At 37.8% G+C, this 25,645-nt stretch overlaps 1 protein-coding gene across 10 annotated transcripts in view; it reads left to right on the plus strand.

The window, feature by feature from the left end:
* Window positions 1–25,645, plus strand: part of HYDIN (HYDIN axonemal central pair apparatus protein) — a 511,177-nt gene that overhangs the window by 192,628 nt on the left and 292,904 nt on the right. For all 10 annotated transcript variants that reach the window (XM_077132967.1, XM_077132969.1, XM_077132970.1 and 7 more), the window contains one exon: window positions 3,736–3,835. In XM_077132967.1, coding sequence (XP_076989082.1) covers window positions 3,736–3,835 — 100 coding nt within the window. The remainder of the gene's footprint in view (window positions 1–3,735; window positions 3,836–25,645) is intronic.

Below are 25,645 nucleotides of genomic sequence, written 5' to 3' on the forward strand. Positions count from 1 at the left end.
TTTGATTTGGCATAATATGCTAGAAATATTCCTTTATTGGAAGGAAGGGCAGAGGGTAGGAGGGAGAGAGAGAGAAGAAAGAAAAAAGGAATGGAGAAAGATGGGAAACGGGGAGGGGTAAGGAAGGTGATTTTTTTTTCCCATTTTCTTTTTTATGTTAGGACTGTCAACAGAAACTTTTTAATAGAGCCCTTTTAATCATTGCCGATATAATTTTTTAAGGAGTTCATCTGTAAAGGACTCCTTACTCATCATTATATGCATCTCCTGTGGTGACCTGGTGGAAGGGTTTTGTAGGCAGCTTTCTGAAAGTCTCAAAACTATTGCCATCAAGTCACTTGGGCGTTTTTTCTTGTTCCTGAAGAAAACGTGTTTTCATTTCCAGAGATATATAATATTTGAGTAAATATAGCTTAGGGAGTTAGTTTTAGGCCTGAAAATTCCAGAGTTGATTCTCTCTAGCAGGTCACTTGATTAATAAATGGGATGCAGTTATTTTACTCATTATGGATCTGAGGGAAAAACAAAATATTAGGACCAAGAGGAAGATAATTACAATAGAACCAAAGGCCATTTTGACAATTTTTTTTCCAACAAATAAGGTAATAGTCACTTGCAGATTATACCCTATATACTCAGGCTGTCATTTGGAGCAGGAAAATTAACCTTGATGGGAGAGAACTCATATATAGAAGGAAAGCAGAACTGAAGGGGGTTTTGTATATTGAGGCAGGAATCATAGAACTTGGAAGAAGTGATGCTGTTGTCAGCCAATAGAGAAAATTCTGAATGTTTTGGTTCATAACTTAGGAAGACAACATTAAAGAAAGAAAAGTTCTTTTCAGAGTCATAAATGACATGGAAGTTAATTTCAGAAGTGTTGGAGAAGTGGTATGGAGTGTTTCAAAGAGATATAAGTAAAAGTGGGGTCATTTTAGGCTGACTGCTTCTTTCTGGTGTTTGTACTAAGATTTACAGAAAATGCTATATTGAGTTTTTGCTCTTTAGAAATAGAAAGTTCTTTAACTTTTATTTTAATCCCGACTGAAAAATAAAAGTGTCTTCCACCTGTTGGAATCAGAATACTCCTTCAACTGACCTGACGTTGAAAGCTTCCCTCTGTGAAAGGAAATTGAATGAGGACACTTCTGTTTTCAAAGATACATATGGCCGTCTTAATGCATTTAACCTGCTACAAGCCCAGGAGAGGGTTTTAGAATAAGAGATTATCTCCTGGGTTTCAGTAAAAGCTGCAAGTTATTAGCAGACCTTGCAGGTCCAATAAGACAGCTGCAGCCCAGGACAAGAAAGCACTTAGCCCACAGTCCTCTTTGCTTAGTCTGGACTCTGTGGACTCAAATATCCTTGCACTGGTCTTTGCTCACCAGCAGAAGGGTTTCCTAGCCTTCAGGGTACCTCCATAGAATATGATCCTCTCTTCCATCATATCCAAACTTCAGTGCTGTGTTGCCTTCTTGTCTGCAAATGGATCCTGAATTCTTTTCTTGGGATAATGCTTTTGAAAGTGATCTGCTCCACCCCAAACTACAAAATCATTGAATTTTCCCACATGTACTGAGCATACCTGATTGCTATTGTATCCTTTTGGGGACCACTTCCTATCATTCTGGTGAGCCTTTCTTTCAGGATCCAAGATGGTCCCTGGCCCTTTAGTCATTTTGGATTGCAGCAGCTTCGCTGCCTCCATTTTACATACCTAAACAGAGCAGAATCTACCTCCACTATTGGTACACGTTTGTTTCATGGGTTAGAAGGAAACCGAGGTTTTCAATAGTTTTGAGATGGATATCCACAGATATACCATTGGTTGGTTGAAGACAAGAATAGATTAGCCCCCTGGATTGCGTGGCCTATCTGCCCATTCTATCCATGAGTGGACCAAACAATCCATATCACTAAAAGTGCCACCGATCAAAAGGGAGTAGGTATTTGCCATTTATCAGAAAGGAACAGATACTTGTTTCATGGTTTGGAAAAGCAACCCAGTGAAATACCTAAATAAGTGAAAGTTGCTTAGGACTTCCCCATTCCCTACATGGTCTTAAAAGCCTCTTTTGGTTCTAAAATTGTGTGACTTTTATGGTTCCAATTGATGATAAAAATAACAGAAATCAGTTGCAAAGATGAATAGGCATCTGCTGAAAACTACACCATGTACAAGCTGAGTGGAGATGGTTGTTCAACAGATATTTACTGAGCACCTACTATGAGTCACCTCTGTGCCAGGGGTTAGGGATACAGCAGCCTGCCCACATGGAGCCTCCCTTCTAGGAGACTGATCTGGGAATGGGACAGATTCCAGAACCCATATGACACTGACAGCCATAAACCCCCACTACTTCTTGGAGGCTCTGTGCCCGCCATCATTTTGTTAGGAAAGTTGCTGCCTAAGAAATATGCTAATCAACCTAAGTCCCTAATAAAGCCAAATTGGCTCTGGTTTTCTGTTTTCTCCCTCTTGTTTGTATTTTTCTCAATTCTTTATTCTAGGAGTTTGTTCATTTCTAGCCAGACTAGAAATAGAATATGCATTGGGAACTTTCTGAAACTGGAGCCTATTTATCAAGTTATCTTTCCTTAGTTTTCTACTTAGCTGGGAGGACCATTTACATATTATAGATTTTTGGATGTTTATCACTCATGTTCATTTGGCCCTATTTATAAAAACACCATAGAAAAATCACACACTTCCCCCCACCCTAATTTTAAAAATAGTTTTGCCTTAGTCTTTCCAAGTGGTAAAAATAATATCCATCATGATTAAGTTATTTATTGTGCTCTTATGTACCATGCAGTAGGCAAAGCATTTGACCAGCATGACCTTGTTCAAAACCCATGGAAACCCTCTGAGGCAGAGGTGATATTTGACAACTCCTTTTACAACTCTGAGTGGTTAATGACAATGTCCTATGTTCCATGGTTAGTACAAAAATTGTTGTCAAAGAATACTGAATAGGGGATTTCGATAGGTGGTGCATTCCATTACAGTTTCAAAACTAAGTTTCCTTAATATGACATCTTATGGTGTATTATATTCCTTATTATGACTTATATTATGGGTGCTTTGAATTAAAATGAGAAATATCATAGTGGATCGATCAGAAGCAGGTTGATTTGGCCATTGTTCTTTCTCAAGCCATTGACATCAAAAGAGCTATGTTTTTATAGAATAAAAGAGTTATGTTTTGCTGTCAACCTTGGAAGTTTGGAATGTGGTCCCTCCACCAAGGAAATTAGGTGCGTCTTCTTTGTGGCCCCTCTGAACTTTATTTTTATGGGCACAGCACTTAATCACATATATATTATAGCACACATTATAGCACATACTACCCTCCCACAAGATGTGAGCACCCTGAAGTCATAGACCACATCTTTATTCATCTCTGAAGCTCTAGTGCTGGGCACTAACTGGGCATACAATGAATGTTCACTGAATACACCATTTTTTTTAAATACCTTGAACTCCAAGTTTCCTTTAGTTACTCATTACAAATATATGAACTCATTACAATTATCTTTGATGCTCATTTTCAACTTACATCACCTCTTATGTTAACAAACAGTATAAGTTTACTATCTGCTGAGTAAAATAGCGCTCTCTTATTTGTTGTCCAAGTATTTACTTCAAAATTCCAGGAATTATAACAGCATTTAAAAGCAATGCCTTCTCTTCGTCATATTTTTTTTTTTAATGACCTTTTTTCTTTTTTCCAGGAAGGTGACGTCTGGCCCAACTCCTCAGCTGAAATCACTGTGTACTTTAACCCTGTAGAAGCCAAGCTTTATCAACAGACTGTTTACTGCAACATATCAGGTAAGGCTTCCTCCACGTGGTAAACTCAAGGTACCAAGTACCCAGAGCATAAAGTGGGGTACCTGAGTGTGTGTGCATGTGTGAGCACATGCATGTGTGTGTGTGTGTGTGTGTGTTTGGTCATAGGCAATACAAGACATTAATATAATAGAGCGAACTTTAAAGTGGTACAATGTGGTGAGGAGAAATGCATAAACTGTGGATCTTGATTTCCTCCTGATTCCTAAAGCAATAAAAATATTATTTGAGACAAATTCTCATCACATTATTTTTTGTTCCTTATATAATATTGACTGTGTAAGTTTTTTTCTTTTTAAATTTTTATCAAACAATGCATGCTAATGGGGATGGAAAGGCAGCCTCACAGTGGGCTCCACAGGGAAGGTGTACAAGGAAAGTGGAGTCACCTGATGGCCTCAGGAGACTGGTTACATACAGATGGACTGAGCAAATAAGTAAATATGCTGAGGATAGGGGATCAGTTTTTTCACTTTTAGAAAAGGGAGATATAAATAGAGAAAGGGGAAGGCTAAAATGAGCCATTAGGTAGGAACAGAATTATAACTATCAGTATGAATTCATGGTTTTTAATATGTATAGATAGATATAGAAATAAATAAGTATATGTACATGTACCTACATTTGTATATTTCCTAGCTATGTCTATTAGAAGTTCCTGGAAGCAGTGAGACTCCGAAAGCAATGAGCACACCTAGCTCCTAAAGCTTGATATCTAAATACCACTATCCACTAAATGGAACCTTGGAGTACTGGATGATTCCAGGAGAGAGGCAGTGAAAGAATAAGATGAGCCTGGACCATTGAATAAATAGGAATCTTTGAATCCATCTAATAAAATATGCTATTTGGCAACCATCATACTTACAATAAGTTCAGTTAAAAAACATCAATGGATCTTAAAACTAATGGGTGAAAATGGGGTATGGTTCAGGATTTTATCTACTCTCGAAATGTCTTCCCTCAAAATACTTATTAACTACAAAGGAGTAGTAAAACTAACTTTATAATGAAGAAAATGGACAGATGTGATTTTAGTTAGTACCACCACTAATAGAACAAATCACCCTCTTGGATCAATTGCTAGGATGCATTGAGAACACAGCATTCCCTTCTATGATATTAGGGTCAAAATACTAACTTGGGACCAATCATGAGAAAACATTAGACTATCCCAAATTGAGGAATAAAACAAAATAGCCATTCTGGAGTCTTCAGAAATATCAAGATAATTGAAGTCAGTAAAGGAATGAAGAACTGTTCCAGATTGAAGGAGCTGAGAGACATGACAACTGGGTGTAACATGTGACTGGGGACTGGATCCTCTGTTATAAAGGCATTATTGGAAACAATTGTTAAAACTCGAATGGGTCTCTGAGCAAAGAGTATATGGAAATTATTTGTACTACTTAGAAACTTTTCTGTAATTTTAAAAATGTTTTGAAATTTTAAAAAATACCAGTGACAAAAATAAATGAATAAGTACATAGATAAAACATGTAGACAATAAAAATTTAAAAGCTAAATAGTAGCCTATTTCCCCACTACTGCTTCAGAGGAAGAACAACTGTTAGCTGTTTCCTGTGATGGCAATTTCCCTTGATAACTGAATGCTTATGTTGCTGTTTCTTGTTGTATCAACTTTGCTTATCACCTTTTGCTTCCCCAATATTAACCAAAATACTTATTAATAATTACAAAGGTTTTAGTTTACTTAGATTACCTCTCACCCCTCTTCTTCTTCCCAATTTTTGTTAAAATTTTCTAAAATTGGGTTTATTAAGTTATAATTTATGTGCAATAAAATTCATCCCTTTTTAGTATAGTTCTGTGAGTTTTGACAAACTTGGTCTGTCATGTAACCATCACCAAAAGCAAGGGGTAGGATATCTTCATCACCCCATAAAACTTCCTCATGCCCCTTTATAGGTGATTTCCTTCACCCAACTCCAACCCCTGTCCACCCAATTATTTTTATCATAGTTATTTTATGAGTTTTATTTGTGGTTTTAAATAATATAGTTCTAGTTTTCAAGCTGTCAGAATGTGATATATCAGAATGGGATGGCTTTTAAAAAGGAGAATTTATTAAGTTGCAAATTTATAGTTCTAAGGCCATGAAAATGTCCAAATTAAAGGTAGGCTATAGAAATGTCCATCTAAGGCATCCAGGGAAAGATAGGTTGGTTCAGGAAGGCGATGACGTTCAGGATTTCTCTCTTAATTGGAAAGCACATGGGGAACATGGCGGCATCTGCTAGCTTTCTCTCCTGGCTTCTTGTTTCATGAAGCAACCCCAGGGCATTTTCCTTCTTCATCTCCAAAGGTCTCTGGCTGTATGGGCTCTCGTTATTCTAAAACTCTTTCCAAAATGTTTCCACTTTTAAAGGATTCCAGTAAACTAATCAAGACCACCTGGAATGGGTGGAATCACATCTCCCTCAAATCAAAGGTTAATACCCGCAATTGAGTGTGTCACATCCCCACAGAGATAATCCAACCAAGTTTCCAACCTACAATGCTGAATAGGAATTAAAAGAAATGGCCACCTCCACAAGATGGATCAAGATTAAGACATGGCTTTTATAAAGTACATAATCCTTTTAAGCCATCACAATACTTAGGCCTATAGTTTTTGTTCCATCAATTTTACAGCCTCTCTTGATGTGTAAGGATATTGGCACCCCTAACCCACTATCACTACTCCACCCCACTTTTTTTTTAGAATTCTATTCCTCTTGTCGACATTCGTCTTGAAATTTGCCAGCTTTTTATTCTAATTCATTTCAGGTGTTCTGCATAGTTTTTATACAGGAATAATGGTTTTTGTTTTTGTTTGTTTTTCAATTTTCTGTTTTTGTTCCACCATACTTTTTCACCCTCACTTTGACAAGTAACATCCTCAAAGAGGGTGTAAGGACTGAATGCCTGAAAATCTCTTATTCTGCCTTCACACTTACTTGGTAGTTTGATAACAGAATTTTAGGTTCAAAATAATTTCTCCTCAGAACTTTGAAGACATTATACCAATTTTATTGTAAAAATTCCAGAAGTCTGAAGGTAATCTAATTCTCATTCTTTATAGGTAGCCTGTTATTTTTCTCTAGATGTTTTTAGGGCTTTTTTTTGCCTTGGGACCTGAAATGTCATGAAGCCATGTTCAGAAATGTTTCTTTCTTAGTCATCTGACCAGCCTCTGTGGGCCACTTGAATCTGATCATCTGTTGTCAGAGAACAAGATTTTAATAATCAAACACTATTAGTAAATGGCATTAAATGCTCCAAAGCTATTAATTAAGGGTACCCAGAGAAATACTTATTACAGGGATATATACAGGATACAGGAAATTCCAGGAATGCAGGAGAGCACTGTACATGTACAGCTCTCCTCAGCCCTCAGCACAACTGCAGCCCGCACTTGGGTGGACTCATCCCAGGTCCACAGAGCCACATTCCTGAACGTAAACAGGACATCTTGTATATTGCTGCCACTTGGTTACTCAAGCTGGCAATTTTTCTTTTTATGCGGTAATAGCAGCTAACCCAAGGTGCTCTGGACTTACATGTTTTCCCTTTCAGTTGAGACTTTTCTTGCCTGTCTTGTACAAGTTCAAGAAAACCTTTTGCTAGAATTCGTTTCAGGTCAAACTTGAATTTTGTAACTTTCTTGCAAAAATACAAAGATGTTATTCAAACACTTCCTCTGGAATATTTTTGGTTTTCTTTTATTGCAGTTAGGTGAAGCTGGATGAAGTGCTAAACTTTACCACTTGCCTGTTGCTTTGTAAGAGACTGAGTTCAATTCCTTCTAACATACATCTGACAAATCTTTTATTTCTGCAATCATATTTTTAATTTTCAAGACCTCTTTTGTTCTGTATTCCTTTTTCCTAACATTCTCTTCTTTTATGGAACAAATTTTCATATCTATCTGAGAATAGTAATTAAACTTTTATCTATAAAAAAGTTTTTCTGACGTGCTCTGAATTACCTGAAGGATCAGCTATGCTTGTCTTTCATGCACAGGGTTCCTTCCCATGTCTTCTGGTTCTTGGCTATCCGTTTATACATAAGAATGGGAAATGGGTTTATTTTTCAAGGTAGTCAGTGCTACCTACCTCAGCCATTTTATGTGTAGATTTCCTGATAAAAATAAGGCTACTGTGGTTATTTTAAACTTGAAGGGAGAATAATGAGTGCTCAACCATTGAAGTCCCATCAAGTGATAAAATTCCACCGTTCTGCTATTCCTGGCATGTTTTCAGTCCATAACTACTAATCATTTTTCTCTGTATAAAAATGGGGTCAGGAGGCCTAAGAATTGTGCAAAAGCATGGACTGGCTGACCCGAGACTGTACTGCTCTCTACCTCCTCCCCGCCCCCCCCCGGAGTGTGTCCCTTACTGATGAAGTCTCCCTTACTCTCCCTGGATTTAACTATCACCTTGACTTGATGGCAGTCATCTTCTTGCTTTCATAAATAATTTTACCACCTACCTATTCATCCCTAAACAAAATAGTATAGTTTTGCCTGATTTTTTGAAATTTGTATATTGGAATCATACTATATGTCTTAAAACTTCTAGCACCAGGAAAATAAAAGCCTCTCAATAAATGTTGATTAAATGAATAAATAAATGGATGAATGAAGAAATGAGTAAATGAATCCTAATTTGATCTGGCCTCTGCCTTTCCCATGAAGGTAGGATCCTCAAGATGGCCCAGAATGAATGTAGAATGGATTAGAAGTTTCTGGATTGACACAGGTCTGTTTCTACACTTCAGACCAGCATCCAACCTACATCAGACTGGAGTATGGAAGAAATGTTGGTACATCAGCATTCAGACACAGGCTGAAAATGCTCCAGTGCCACAGGTGGTGGGACCTCCCACCCATCTATAGCCCTCCTGGAACATCATGCTTGGACATATTCCAGGGAGGTTGGCTGCTCTCCAGGAGGTTCCCAAACATTACACAACTAGTTGTATTTATCTATTGTTTTATTTGAAATTCTGAATCCTGCCACAGAATTCACATCCTGTGTAAACTGAATAGTATAATTTTGCATCTGCATGACATTCTTCTTATTTTGTTAGTAGTTTATTAAAAGATATGATTACCAGGGAAAAGCTTTGTTTACATAGTAATTCCATATTATCTTCCCTCTAAATTCCGTGTAATTCTGTGTCCTTTCGAGGGCTGGTAATGATTCCTTATTATTAACTTCAAAGAGGTGGTAAAATCTCCTGATTTTAGTTCACTAAGAAATACTTCTTTGGCAGATAGAACAGCTTTTTCCCTTATTTTGTTCTGTTTTGCTTTGTTTGGTATACATATATACTTTTAGGCTTAAACAAGCAAATGCATAAACAAGCAAAAGCATAAGGTATGCTTCCCCCTCACACCTTTTTACTGAAATGATAGTATACTTTTTTAAATTAATTAATTAATTTTTTTTTTTACATGGGCAGGCACTGGGAATCGAACCCAGGTCTCTGGCATGGCAGGCGAGAACTCTGCCACTGAACCACCATGGCCCAAATGATAGCATACTTTAAACAATATTTGTAACACTGCATTTTAAAATTTAACTTATTTTGTATTTTCAAACTGAAACAGCATACAAACATGAACATTCTTAACATACAAACATTCCATGTATGATGTACAATCAGTGGCTCACAATATCATCACATGGTAGTATATTCATCCCTATGATCATTTTTTAGAACATTTGCATCACTCCAGAAAAGGAAATAAAAAGAAAAAAGAAAAAAAACTCACACATACCATAGCCCTTACCCCTCCCTCTCATTGACCACTAGTGTTTCCATCTACTCAATAGATTTTCACCTTTGTTTCCCCTATTTTTATTGTATACCCCTTACCACTCCCTTTCATTATTCACTATTATTTCAATCTACTCAATATATTTTAACATTTGTTCCCCGTATTATTTATTTTTAATCCATATTTTTTACTCATCTGTCAATATTGTAGATAAAAGGAGCATCAGACGCAAGGGTTTCACAATCACATAGTCACATTGTGAAAACTATATCATTATACATTCATCTTCAATAAACATGGCTACTGGAAAACAGCTCTGCAGTTTCAGGCACTTCCCTCTAGTCTCTCTAATACACCTTAAACTAAAAAGGAGATATCTATAAAATGCGTAAGAATAACCTCGAGGATAACCTCTCAACTCTGTTTGATATCTCTCAGCCACTGACACTTTATTTTGTCTTATTTCTCTCTTCCCCCTTTCTGTCGAGAAGATTTTCTCAATCCCTTGATGCTGAGTCCCAGCTTATTCTAGTATTTCTGTCACATGTTGCCAGGGAGGTTTACACCCCTGGGAGTCATGTCCCATGTAGAGAGGGAGAGGGCAGTGAGTTTGCTTGCCATGTTGGCTGAGAGAGAGAGAGGGGGGCCACATCTGAGCAACAAAAAAGGTTCTCTGGGGGCAACCCTTAGGCCTAATTTTAAGTATCCTTTGCAGGGATAAGTTCATAGGAACATACCGCAAGATTGAGGGCTCAGCCTACTGATTTGGTTGCCCCACTGCTTGCAAGAATATCAGGAATACTCCAGATTGAGAAGTTGAATTTTCCCCCTTTCTCGCCATTCCCCCAAGGGGACTTTGCAAATACCGTTTTATTCACTGTTCAAATCGCTCTGGTATTTATCGGGGCATCACTCTGGACAAACCTACAAAATCTTATGCCCTATTCAAGGAACACCTACTTATGGTGTTCAATTAAACTGTCCATATAAGTTATATTAGGAAACACACTACTCAAAATATAAATTTTGTACTAAATACACATTTTTTCTTTTGTCTCACATTTAAGTTAAGGCTTTAAAATATGAATTACCATCTATTTTCAATACCCTGCAATATTGATATTCCTTTGTTCTTCCTCATGCAAAAACATTTTTTGATTTGTACATGTAGACCCTATCATTGTACACTCTAGGCATTCCTAGATTATACCATCTCATTATTTATTGTCTGTCTTTCCTTCTGGTTTTATTTGTACTCCAGCCCTCCTCCCTCTGCCATTCTCACATTCAGCTTCATTCAGTATACTTACATTATTGTGCTACAATTAGGTAGTATTGTGCTATCCATTTCTGAATTTTACTATCAGTCCTGTTGCATAATCTGTACCCCTTCAGCTCTATTTACCCCAAATCTACCTATTTCTATCTCTTGATGGTCTCTGTTCTTAACTGAAATTTTCCTAGTTCATTCATTAATGTTAGTTCATATCAATGAGACTATACAATATTTGTTCTTTTGTTTCTGACTAATCTCACTCAGCATAATAGCCTCAAGGTCCATCCATGTTGTTATATGCTTCATGACTTTATTCTGTCTTACATCTGTGTAATATTCCATTGGATTTATATACTACAGCTTGTTGAGCCATTCTTCTGCTGATGGACATTTGGGCTGTTTCCATCTCTTGGCAATAGTAAATAATGCTGCTATAACATTGGTGTGCAAATGTTCATTTGTGTTCTTACCCTGATGTTTTCTGAATAGATACCTAGCAATGTTATTGCCAGATGATATGGTAATTCTATACTGAGCTTACTGAGGAACCACCAAACTGCCTTCCAAAGCAGTTATACTTTTTTACATTCCCACTAACAGTGGATAAGTTTGCCTCTTTCTCCACATCCTTTCCAGCACTTGTCGTTTCTTTTTTTTATTGATAATGGCCATTCTTGCAGGTGTGAGATGATTTGCATTTCCCTAATAGCCAGGAAAGTTGAGCATCTTTTCATGTGCCTTTTGACCATTTGTATTCCCTCTTCTGAGAAGTGTCTGTTCATGTCTTTTGCCCATTTTGTAATTGGGTTGTTTTTCTTTTTGTTGTTGAGTTGAACAATCTCTTTATATATTCTGGATAATAGACCCTTATCTGATATATTGTTTCCAAATATTGTCTCCCATTGTGTAGGCTGTCTTTTTACTTTCTTGACAAAGTTCTATGATGCACAAAAGTTTTTAATTTTGAGGAGTTCCCATTTATATAGTTCTTTCTTCAGTGCTCGTGCTTTGGGTATAAAATCTAGGAAATCGAGAGCCAAGGGGGAGGGCGGACAGGAAGCCTGACGTGGAGGCCCTTTCTGCTAGAAGGTTGGCGGCGAAGGGAAGGCAGGCCGAGGAGTGGAAGGCAGATATCCCAGCCAGCGTTGTGTGGTGGAAGCAGGGGTGGCCTGCGTCTGAGGAGTTGGCCTCCAATCTGGCTCGAGTTGCAGAGGGCGAAGTTGGATAAGAGCTGAAGGGCAGAGACTTCCGGAGAAGATGGCGGCTTAGTAAGACGCACGGATCTTAGTTCCTCCTCCAGAACAGCTACTAGGGGAGTAGAAACAATACAGAACAGCTCCCGGAGCCATGACAGAGATAAAAAAGACAGCGTACCCCATCCTGGAACGGCCGACTGGCTGGGAGAACCCACTCCGGTGAGATCGCCGAGGGGCGTGGCCTTCCCCGGGCCAGGGCGACAAGCGGCGGGAGTCCCTCCCTTCCTCCTTCCCGGGCCAGCTGGGAGAATGTGGCAGGCGGTCCCCTCAAGCCGCGACGGCTAGCGCCCCCCCCCACGTGCGGCCCCCTGGACCAACTGGGAGAATTGGATCGGGGATCCCCAGGCCGCGGAGAACGGTGACCGGAGTCCCTTCCAAACATGTGACTTCCCGGTCCGGCTGGGAGCGGTGCACTCTCCCGGGCCACAGGGCTGCTGCCCTCCCGCCACGCTTGGCACCCTGGGCCGACTATGAGATTTGGACGGGCGCTCTCCTGGGCTGAGACGGCCAGCGACCCTCCCCGCGTTCGGATCCCCGGGCCGGCTGGCACTCTTCCAAGCCGCTTCAGCTGGCGAACCTTCCCCACGGCAAGAGTTTTCCAAAGTTAAAGGACCCACAGCACCTTTTACTGGTGGGACCCGCAGACAAACGTGTGCCACGAGAGCCACCTACTGGGCAGGATAAGAAAAACAGAACCCAGAGATTTCACAGAAAAATCTTTCAACCTGTTGGGTCCAACACCCAGGGAAATCTGACCAAATGCCCAGACACCAGCAGAAGATAATGGATCACGCTCAGAAAATTGAAAATATGGCCCAGTCAAAGGAACAAACCAATAGTTCAAATGAGATACAGGAGCTGAGACAACTAATGCTGAATATACGAACAGAAATGGAAAACCTCTTCAAAAGCGAAATCGATAAATTGAGGGAGGACATGAAGAAGACATGGACTGCACAAAAAGAAGAAATAGAAAAACTGAAAAAACAAATCACAGAACTTATGGAAGTGAAGGATAAAGTAGAAAAGATGGAAAAAACAATGAATACCTACAATGATAGATTTAAAGAGACAGAAGATAGAATTAGTGATTTGGAGGATGGAACATCTGAATTCCAAAAAGAAACAGAAACTATCAGGAAAAGAATGGAAAAATTTGAACAGGGGATCAGGGAACTGAAGGACAATATGAAGCGCACAAATATACGTGTTGTGGGTGTCCCAGAAGGAGAAGAGAAGGGAAAAGGAGGAGAAAACCTAATGGAAGAAATTATCACTGAAAATTTCCCAACTCTTATGAAAGACCTAAAATTATAGATCCAAGCAGTGCAGCGCACCCCAAAGAGAATAGACCCAAATAGGCGTTCTCCAAGACACTTACTAGTTAGAATGTCAGAGGTCAAAGAGAAAGAGAGGATCTTGAAAGCAGCAAGAGAAAAACAATCCATCACATACAAGGGAAACCCAATAAGACTATGTGTAGATTTCTCAGCAGAAACCATGGAAGCTAGAAGACAGTGGGATGATATATTTAAATTACTACAAGAGAAAAACTGCCAACCAAGACTCCTATATCCAGCAAAATTGTCCTTCAAAAATGAGAGAGAAATTAAAACATTCTCAGACAAAAAGTCACTGAGAGAATTTGTGACCAAGAGACCAGCTCTGCAAGAAATACTAAAGGGAGCACTAGAGTCAGATACGAAAAGACAGAAGAGAGAGGTATGGAGAAGAGTGTAGAAAGAAGGAAAGTCAGATATGATATATATAATACAAAAGGCAAAATGGTAGAGAAAAATATTATCCAAACAGTAATAACACTAAATGTTAATGGACTGAATTCCCCAATCAAAAGACACAGACTGGCAGAATGGATTAAAAAACAGGATCCTTCTATATGCTGTCTACAGGAAACACATCTTAGACCCAAAGATAAACATAGGTTGAAAGTGAAAGGTTGGGAAAAGATATTTCATGCAAATAACAACCAGAAAAGAGCAGGAGTGGCTATACTAATATCCAACAAATTAGACTTCAAATGTAAAACAGTTAAAAGAGACAAAGAAGGACACTATCTACTAATAAAAGGAACAATTAAACAGGAAGACATAACAATCATAAATATTTACGCACCGAACCAGAATGCCCCAAAATACGTGAGGAATACACTGCAAACACTGAAAAGGGAAATAGACTCATATACCATAATAGTTGGAGACTTCAATTCACCACTCTCATCAATGGACAGAACATCTAGACAGAAGATCAATAAAGAAATAGAGAATCTGAATATTACTATAAATGAGCTAGACTTAACAGACATTTATAGGACATTACATCCCACAACAGCAGGATACACCTTTTTCTCAAGTGCTCATGGATCATTCTCAAAGATAGGCCATATGCTGGGTCACAAAGCAAGTCTTAACAAATTTAAAAAGATTGAAATCATACACAACACTTTCTCGGATCATAGAGGAATAAAGTTGGAAATCAATAATAGGCGGAGTGCCAGAAAATTCACAAATACATGGAGGCTCAACAACACACTCTTAAACAATGAGTGGGTCAAAGAAGAAATTGCAAGAGAAATTAGTAAATACCTCGAGGTGAATGAAAATGAAAACACAACACATCAAAACTTATGGGACGCGGCAAAGGCAGTGCTAAGAGGGAAATTTATTGCCCTAAATGCCTATATCAGAAAAGAAGAAAAGGCAAAAATGCAGGAATTAACTGTCCACTTGGAAGAACTGGAGAAAGAACAGCAAACTAATCCCAAAGCAACCAAAAGGAAAGAAATAACAAAGATTAGAGCAGAAATAAATGAAATTGAAAACATGAAAACAATAGAGAAAATCAATAAGACTAGAGGTTGGTTCTATGAGAAAATCAATAAGATTGATGGGCCCTTAGCAAGATTGACAAAAAGAAGAAGAGAGAGGATGCAAATAAATAAGATCAGAAATGGAAGAGGAGACATAACTACTGACCTCACAGAAATAAAGGAGGTAATAACAGGATACTGTGAACAACTTTACGCTAATAAATACAACAATTTAGATGAAATGGACGGGTTCCTGGAAAGACGTGAACAGCCAACTTTGACTCAAGAAGAAATAGATGACCTCAACAAACCAATCACAAGTAAAGAGATTGAATTAGTCATTCAAAAGCTCCCTAAAAAGAAAAGTCCAGGACCAGACGGCTTCACATGTGAATTCTATCAAACATTCCAGAAAGAATTAGTACCAACTCTCCTCAAACTCTTCAAAAAAATCAAAGTGGAGGGAAAACTACCTAATTCATTCTATGAAGCCAACATCACCCTCATACCAAAACCAGGCAAAGATATTACAAATAAAGAAAACTACAGACCAATCTCTCTAATGAATATAGATGCAAAAATCCTCAATAAAATTCTAGAAAATCGTATCCAACGACACATTAAAAGAATTATACATCATGACCAAGTAGGATTCATCCCAGGTTTGCAAGGATGGTTCAACATAAGAAAATCAATTAATGTAATACACCATATCAACAAATCAAAGCAGAAAAATCACATGATCATCTCAATTGATGCAGAGAAGGCATTTGACAAGATTCAACATCCTTTCCTGTTGAAAACACTTCAAAGGATAGGAATACAAGGGAACTTCCTTAAAATGATAGAGGAAATATATGAAAAACCCACAGCTAATATCATCCTCAATGGGGAAAAATTGAAAACTTTCCCCCTAAGATCAGGAACAAGACAAGGATGTCCACTATCACCACTATTATTCAACAATGTGTTGGAGGTTCTAGCCAGAGCAATTAGACAAGAAAAAGAAATACAAGGCATCAAAATTGGAAAGGAAGAATTAAAACTATCACTGTTTGCAGACGATATGATACTATACGTTGAAAACCCAGAAAAATCCACAACAAAACTACCAGAGCTAATAAATGAGTAGAGCAAAGTAGCAGGTTACAAGATCAACATTCAAAAATCTGTAGCATTTCTATACACTAGTAATGAACAAGCTGAGGGGGAAATCAAGAAATGAATCCCATTTACAATTGCAACTAAAAGAATAAAATACCTAGGAATAAATTTAACTAAAGAGACAAAAAACCTATATAAAGAAAGCTACAAAAAACTGCTAAAAGAAATCACAGAAGACCTAAATAGATGAAAGGGCATACCGTGTTCATGGATTGGAAGACTAAATATAGTTAAGATGTCAATCCTACCTAAATTGATTTACAGATTCAATGCAATACCAATCAAAATCCCAACAACTTATTTTTCAGAAATAGAAAAACCAATAAGCAAATTTATCTGGAAGGGCAGGGTGCCCCGAATTGCTAAAAACATCTTGAGGAAAAAAACGAAGCTGGAGGTCTCGCACTGCCTGACTTTAAGGCATATTATGACGCCACAGTGGTCAAAACAGCATGGTATTGACATAAAGATAGATATATCGACCAATGGAATCGAATAGAGTGCTCAGATATAGACCCTCTCATCTATGGACATTTGGTCTTTGATAAGGCAGTCAAGCCAACTCACCTGGGACAGAACAGTCTCTTCAATAAATGGTGCCTTGAGAACTGGATATCCATATGCAAAAGAATGAAAGAAGACCCGTATCTCACACCCTATACAAAAGTTAACTCAAAATGGATCAAAGATCTAAACATTAGGTCTAAGACCATAAAACATTTAGAGAAAAATGTAGGGAGATATCTTATGAAACTTACAATTGGAGGCGGTTTTATGGACCTTAAACCTAAAGCAAGAGCACTGAAGAAGGAAATAAATAAATGGGAGCTCCTCAAAATTAAACACTTTTGTGCATCAAAGAACTTCATCAAGAAAGTAGAAAGACAGCCTACACAATGGGAGACAATATTTGGAAACGACATATCAGATAAAGGTCTAGTATCCAGAATTTATAAAGAGATTGTCCAACTCAACAACAAAAAGACAGCCAACCCAATTACAAAATGGGAAAAAGACTTGAACAGACACCTACCAGAAGAGGAAAGGATGGCCAAGAGGCACATGAAGAGATGCTCAATGTCCCTGGCCATTAGAGAAATGCAAATCAAAACCACAATGCGATATCATCTCACACCCACCAGAATGGCCATTATCAACAAAACAGAAAATGACAAGTGCTGGAGAGGATGCGGAGAAAGAGGCACACTTATCCACTGTTGGTGGGAATGTCAAATGGTGCAACCACTGTGGAAGGCAGTTTGACAGTTCCTCAAAAAGCTGAATATAGAATTGCCATACGACCCAGCAATATCATTGCTGGGTATCTACTCAAAGGACTTAAGGGCAAAGACAGAAACGGACATTTGCACACCAATGTTTATAGCAGCGTTATTTACAATTGCAAAGAGATGGAAACAGCCAAAATGTCCATCAACAGACAAGTGGCTAAACAAACTGTGGTATATACATACAATGGAATATTATGCAGCTTTAAGACAGAATAAACTTATGAAGCATGTAATAACATGGATGGACCTAGAGAACATTATGCTGAGTGAGTCTAGCCAAAAACTAAAGGACAAATACTGTATGGTCCCACTGATGTGAACCGACACTCGAGAATAAACTCGGACTATGTCATTGGTAACAGAATCCAGCAGGAGTTAGAAATAGGGTAAGATAATGGGTAATTGGAGCTGAAGGGATACAGACTGTGCAACAGGACTAGATACAAAAACTCAAAAATGGACAGCACAATAATACCTAATTGTAAAGTAATCATGTTAAAATACTGAATGAAGCTGCATCTGAGCTATAGGGTTTTTTTTGTCTGTCTGTTTGTTTGTTTGTCTTTTTTTTTGTGCTATTATTATTATTTTTATTTTTTTCTCTATATTAACATTCTATATCTTTTTGTGTTGTTTTGCTAGTTCTTCTTCTAAATCGATGCAAATATACCAAGAAATCATGAGCATGCATCTATGTGATGATGTTAAGAATTACTGATTGCATATGTAGAATGGAATGATTTCTAAATGTTGGGTTAATTTCTTTTTTTTTCTTTAATTAATAAAAAAAAATCTAGGAAATCACCCCTATAGAATATTTCCCTACATTTTCTTCTGAAAGTTTAATGGTCTTATATCTAATGTTTCGATCTTTGATCTATTTTGAGTTAATTTTTGTATGGGGTGTGATATATGGATCCTCTTTCATTCTTTTATATGTGGATATCCAGTTCTCCAGGCACCATTTATTGAAGAGACTGTTCTGTCCAGGGTGAGTTGGCTTGATTACCTTATCAGAGATCAATTGTCCATAGATGGGAAGGTCCATATCTGAACACTCTATTCAATTCCATTAGTCAGTATTCTAGTTTCTCTCAGCTGTAAGGGCACATGGTTATCATGGTGATGTCTGCTGGCTTTCACATGGCTCTACCAAAAAGGAACTCTCTCCAAAATTTAAAGGATTCCAGCAAGCAACTCCACCTTCAGTGGATGGAGACACACCTCCATGGAAATCATCTAATTAAAAGTTAACACCCACAATTGGGTGGGTCACATATTCATGGAACCAATCAAAATGCTCCCACTGAGCAATATTGAATGAGGATCAAAGGGCATGGCTTTTCTGGGGTCCACCACAGAATCAGACCAGCACAGTCAGTATATCTATCTTTATGCCAGTACTATGCTGTTTTGACCATTGTATCTCTGTAATATGCCTTCAAGTCAGATAGTGTGAGATTTCCAACTTCATTTTTCTTTCTCAGGATATCTTTAGCTTTGGGGCACCCTGCCGTTCCAGATAAATTTGGTTATTGGTTTTTCTATTTCTGAAAAGTAAGCTTTTGGGATTTTAATTGGTACTGCATTGAATCTATAAATCAATTTAGATAGAATTGACATCTTAATTATATTTAGTCTTCCAGTCCATGAACACAATATGCCCTTCCATTCATTTAGGTTTTCTGTGATTTCTTTTAGCAATTTCTCATAGTTTTCTTTGTCTAGGTCTTTAGTATCCTTAATTAAATTAATTCCTAAATATTTTATTCTTTTAGCTGCAATTATAAATGGAATTTTTTTCTTGATTTCCCCCTCAGATTGCTCGTTGCTAGCATATAGAAACACTAAGATTTTTGAGTGTTGACCTTGTAACCTGCCACTTTGCTGTACTCATTTATTAGCTGTAGTAGTTTTGCTGTGGATTTTTCAGGATTTTGACATACGGTATCATATCACCTGTAAACAGTGAGAGTTTTACTTCTTCCTTTCAAATTTTGATGTCTTGTATTTCTTTTTCTTGTCTAATTGCTCTGGCTAGAACTTCCAGCACAGTGGTGAATAACAATGATGTCAGTGGACATCCTTGTCTTGCTCCTGATCTTAGGGGGAAAGTTTTCAGTTTTCCCCATTGAGGATGATGTTAGCTGCAGGTTTTCATATATTCCCTTTATCATGTTGAGGAAGTTCCCTTCTATTCCTATCCTTTGAAGCGTTTTCAACAAGAAAGGATGTTGAATTTTGTCAAATGCCTTTTCTGTATCAATTGAGATGATCATGTGGTTTTTCTGCTCTGATTTGTTGATATGGTGTGTTATGTTAATTGATTTTCTTACATCAAACCATCCTTGCATACCTGGGATGAATCCTACTTGACCATGGTGTATAATTCTTTTAATGTGCTTCTCGGTTCGATTTGCAAGAATTTTGTTGAGAATTTTGCATCTATATTCATTAGAGAGATTGGCCTGTAATTTTCTTTTCTTGTAGTATCTTTTTCTGTCTTTGGTATGAGGGTGATGTTGGCTTCAAAGAATGAGTTAGGTAGCCTTCCCTCCTCTTCAGTTTTTTTGAAGAGTTTGAGCAGAATTGGTGCTAATTCTTTCTTGAATGCTTGGTAGAATTCATATGTGAAGCCATCTGGTTCTGGACTTTCCTTTTGGGGGAGCTTCTTAATGACTAATTTAATTTTTTTACTTGTGTTTGTTACTTGTTACTTGTTTTACTTGTGTTTGTTTACTTGTTACTTGTGTTTGTTGAGGTCATCTATTTCTTCTTGAGTAATGTTCATTGTTCACGCCTTTCTAGGAAGTTTTCCATTTGATCTACATTGCCTAGTTTTATTAGCATAAAGTTGTTCATCGTATCCTCTCATTACATCCTTTATTTCTGCGGGGTCAGTGGTTATGTCTCCCCTTTCATTTTTTATTTTATTTATTTGCATCCTCTCTCTCCTTCTTTTTGTCAACCTTGCTAAGGGTCCATCAATTGTATTGATTTTCTCGTAGAACAAGCTTCTGGCTTTGTTGATTTTCTTGACTGTTTTCATATTCTCAGTTTCATTTATTCTGCTCTAATCTTTGTTATTTCTTCCCTTTTGGTTGCTTTAGGGTTAGTTTGCTGTTCTTTCTCTGGTTCTTCCAAGTGAACAGTTAATTCTTTGATTTTTGCTCTTCTTTTTTTTTTTTTTTTTTTTAAAGACAGAGAAGGAAGGAAGGATAGAAGGAAGGAAGGGAGGAAGAAAGGGAGACATCTTTAAACATTTTCTTATTTTATTATATTTTGTTTGTTTGTTTGTTTTTTACATGGGCTGGGGCCGGGAATCGAACCGGGGTCCTCCGGCATGGCAGGCAAGCACTCTTGCCCGCTGAGCCACCGCGGCCCGCCCTCTTCTTTTTTTTATATAGGCATTTAGGGCAATAAATTTCCCTCTTAGCACTCCCTTTGCTGCATCCCATAAATTTTGATATGTTGTGTTTTCATTTTCATTTGCCTCAAGACATTTACTGATTTCTCTTGTAATTTCTTCCTTGACCCTCTGGTTGTTTAAGAAGTGTGCTGTTGCACCTTCATATATTTGTGAATTTTCTGGCCCTCTGCTTGTTATTGATTTCCAACTTCTCTCCTTTATGAGCTGAGAAAGTGTTTTGTATGATTTCAATCCTTTTAAATTTATTAAGACTTGCTTTGTGACCCAGGATATGGTCTATCCTTGAGAAAGATCCATGAGCACTTGAGAAAAAGGTGCATCCTGCTGTTGTGAGGTGTAATGTTCTATAAATGTCTGTTAAGTCTAGTTTGTTTATTGTATTATTCATATTCTCTGTTTCTTTATTGTTCCTCTGTCTAGATGTTCTGCCCATTGATGTGAGTGGGGAATTGACGTCTCCAACTATTATAGTAGATATGTCTGTTTCTCTTTTCAGTGTTTCCAGTGTTTGCCTCATGTATTTTGGAGCACTTTGACTTGGTGCATAAATATTTATGATTGGTATGTTTTCTTGTTGAATTGTTCCTTTTATTAATACATAGTGTCCTTCTTTGTCTCTTTTAACTGTTTTACATTTGAAGTCTAATTTGTTGGATATTAGTATAGCCACTCCTGCTATTTTCTGGTTGTTATTTGCATGAAATATCTTTTCCCAACCTTTCGCTTTCAACCTATGTTTATCTTTGGGTCTAAGATGTGTTTCCTGTAGACAGCATATAGAAGGATCCTGTTTTTTAATCCATTCTGCCAGTCTATGTCTTTTAATTGGGGAGTTTAATCCATTAACATTTAGTGTTGTTACTGCAAGGGCAGTACTTTCTTCAACCATTTTCCCTTTTGGATTTTATATATCACATCTAATTGTCTTCTTTTTACCTTTACTGATGGCCTTCATTTCTACACTCTTCTCCACACCTCTCTTTCCTGTCTTTTCCTGTCTGTCTGTGGTGCTCCCTTTGGTATTTCTTGCAGGTCCATCTCTTGGTCACAAGTTCTTTCAGTGATTTTTTGTCTGAAAATTTTGTAATTTCCCCCTCATTTTTGAAGGACAGTTTTGATGGATATAGAATTCTTGGTTGGCAGTTTTTCTCTTTCAGTATTTTAAATATATCATGCCATTGTCTTCTCACCTCCATGGTTTCTGCTAGAAATCTACACGTAGCCTCATTGTGCTACCCTTGTATGTAATGGATTCCTTTTCTCTTGCTGATTTCAAAATTGTTTCTTTCTCTTTGATATCTGATATTCTGATTAGTAAGTGTCTTAGATTACATCTATTTGGATCTGTTCTGTTTGGCGTATGCTGCAACTTCTTGGATCTGTAATTTGAAGTCTTTTGTATGAATTGAGAAATTTTCAGTGATAATTTCCTCCATTAGGTTTTCTCCTCCTTTACACATCTCTTCTCCTCCTGGGACACCCACAACATGTATATTCATGTGCTTCATGTTGTCATCCAATTCCCTGAATCTCTGCTCATATTTTTCCATTCTTTTCCCTATAGTTTCTTTTGCTTGATGGATTTCAGATGTCCTGTCCTCCAGTTCACTAATCCTATCTTCTGCCTCTTGAAATCTAATGTAGGTTTCCATTGATTTTTCATCTCTTTTACTGTGCCTTTCATTCCCGTAAGTTCTGTGATTTGTTTTTTTCAGATTTTCGACTTCTTCTTTTTGTTTGTGCCTTGCCTTCTTTATATCCTCCCTCAATTCATTAATTTGATTTTTGATGAGATTTTCCATGTCTGTTCAAACATCCTGAATTAATTGTTTCAACATCTGTATCTCATTTGAATTGTTGGTTTGTTGCTTTGACTGAGCCACATCTTCAATTTTCTTAGTGTGATTCATTATTTTTCACTGGCATCTAGACATTTAATTTCCTTAATTAGTTTATTCTGGAAATTTTTTTCACTTTTTTACCTAGGATTTTCTTGCTGGATGATTTTGCTGTTTATCTGTTCTTTGACATTCAGTTGAGCTTATTGTAGACCTCTAGTTTACATTTTAACAGATCAGAATTTTTCAGTTCTTGTTTTCTTGTTTCTTGCCCTGCCTATATAGTGTCTTTTTTTGTCCTTAGCAGGGTCTACTTAGGTATTATAGACTCCAATCAGATTTTCCAGACCAGACAGGCCTCTCTCAGGAGGAAGGAGTCACTTGCATCAGTTTTCCCTGAGAATGAGACCCAGCAGGTTGAAAGACTTTCCTATGAAGCCTGTAAACTCTGTGTTTTTCCTATCCTGCCCAGTATGTGGTGCTTGTCTGCCTGCAGGTCCCATCAGCATAAAGTAATATGGTACCTTTAACTTCAGCTGACCCTCCCTGCTGGGGCTGTGGTTGAGGCAGAGGAGTGTTTGTCTGCTGGCTTTAATCACTTCAGTTTTCCTGACCCTCGGGTCTGAATTCCTTGAGGGAGGGAATGCACTTGAGCTGGGCTCCACCCCTCTCTGAGGAAGGCACAGCTTCCAGGGAATTACTTCCTTTTGCCTAACCAGCCTCTTTGACTCTCAGACAAGTTTAATTCCACCCTTGCCTGGGGCAGTTGGAGCCTGAGAAGCCTTGCAGTTGTGTCCAAAGCATAGTCAACCTATAGAAACACAGCCACAAAAAAGAAAAGAAAAAAAAATCCTTTTCAGCATAGGACCCCCATTTCTTGGGTTTGCCAATTAAGAGCTTAAGTAGGGGGCGGGCCACAGTGGCTCAGCAGGTAAGAGTGCTTGCCTACCATGCCCAAGGACCCGTGTTCGATTCCTGGTGCCTGCCCATATAAAAAAAAAAAAAGAGCTTAAGTAGGTACGTTGCTCTATGTATCTCCAGGTCCTATGTGCCCCCTCCTTTCCTTCAGGACCCACACCCTTCTGATCTGAGAAAACCTCTCTTTGTTTGTTTGTTTGTTTTTTCCATCAGCCCTGCCCACTTTGCGCCAGGGCAAAAAAACAGCAACCTCAGTTTTTACTGGAGGTTCAGCTGAGCTAGGGGCCTATTTTTAGTAGTCAGAATTTGTTAATTAATTCCACAATTGGAGCTTGGTTGAGCCCAGCCCTTTGCTGTTAGTAAAATCTCTTTCCTTTCCCCTCTGCAAAGCAGCCTCTGGGGGAGGGGCGCTGGCCTCCTTGGCTTGGGGGACTCACGGTTCTGGGTGGGAATGCAGCCAAGCCAGCTTGTCCATACTGGTGTACGCTGTGTGTCCTGTCAGTGATGTGGCCCCAGCAGTTGTTCTGTACTGTTCCTGGCTATTTACTAGCTGCTCTGGAGGATGAACTAAATTTCACACCTCACTAAGCCACCATCTTGGACCCTCCTGTCTTGCAATACTGCATTTTAATATTTCTTGGAGATCATTCCTTAGCAGGAATAAAAAGCCTCATTATTTTTCATGGTTGTATAGGAATCCTTTGTACTTATATGCCTCATTTAATTTTTAATTTTTTTGTTGTGAAATATAACATAGATGTGGAAATCTATGTAATACAAACTGTGGTAGGCAGAGTAATAGTCTCCCAAAGTTGTTCACATCATAATCCCCAAAACTTGTGCATATGTTACTGAGAATATATTATGGTACATGTTACATCATATTGGCAATGATTTTGTCAGTGTTTCTTTTCTCTCATTCTCTCAATTTTCTTCATCTGGAAATTCACACACACACATATGGAATCACCATGTATGCTAGCCTCTCTTTTATGTTTCCAGTCTCCTTGTCTATGGGGCATTCTGGGTATTTTTCTAAGATCTTTCTTCCAAAGACTAATTCTTTCTTCAGCTATGTCTAATCTTTGAAGCACTCATGTATTCAGTTTTTAGTTTCATTGATACGGTTTTTCATTTCTAGAAATTCTATATAGTTTGAATATTTTCATGTTTTTCCTTCATTAAGGTTTATATTTCCTCACTTAACTTTTTAAGGATTTTATGAATTCTATGTTAGCATTTCTTTAATGGAATTCTCTTGTCTCAAATTCTTGGGGTGCTAATTCATCCATTTCTGCTAGCCAGTGATTTTCCTCATACTGGGTTGTTTCTTCAGGTGGTTTTAAATGTTAGTATTGTGAACCCATCTTTACAGTGGTTACTGAGTTGTAGAAGGACTCCTACAGAGTACTTCTTTATTTCTTCTACCAAGAGCCCTAGGATTATTATTTTCTCAGTTTATGATTCTTTCACCTATCAGATAGTGTAAATTTGGAGCCCTAACATATAAATGGGATTTAAATTTCTCATAGGAGCCTTTCACCCTATTCAGAGTGGTGGGTTAAGGACAAGTTTCTTTGTTACTTTCTTAGACAAAAGGGAGAGATTTTGTTGCTGTTGTTGTTCCCTGTTTGTAAAGAGGTGGCCTTTCCAGGTTCTAGGTTTTATGTAGGGATCTCAATTCAGTTCCCCATCCCCAAATAAGAATAAGACCATATCTTCTGTCTTTCTGTATTTGTGGAATGAAATGATTAGGGGGGATTTACATCATTAAATGCATTTACTAGAAAAAATTATCTTAGACCCAGACCTCACACAACATATAAAAATTAATTCAAATTGTTCATAAACTTTAATATAAGACCTAAAACTATAACATTTCTAGGAGAAAACATAATCTTTATTATCTTGTGTTGGGCAAATATTTCTTAGATATACCAAAAGCATGATCCATAAAAGAACACTGGGTAAACTGAACTTCATCAAAATTAAAAACTGCTGCT

This window comes from Tamandua tetradactyla, chromosome 16, assembly GCF_023851605.1.
Source record: "Tamandua tetradactyla isolate mTamTet1 chromosome 16, mTamTet1.pri, whole genome shotgun sequence".
Lineage (NCBI taxonomy): Eukaryota > Metazoa > Chordata > Mammalia > Pilosa > Myrmecophagidae > Tamandua > Tamandua tetradactyla.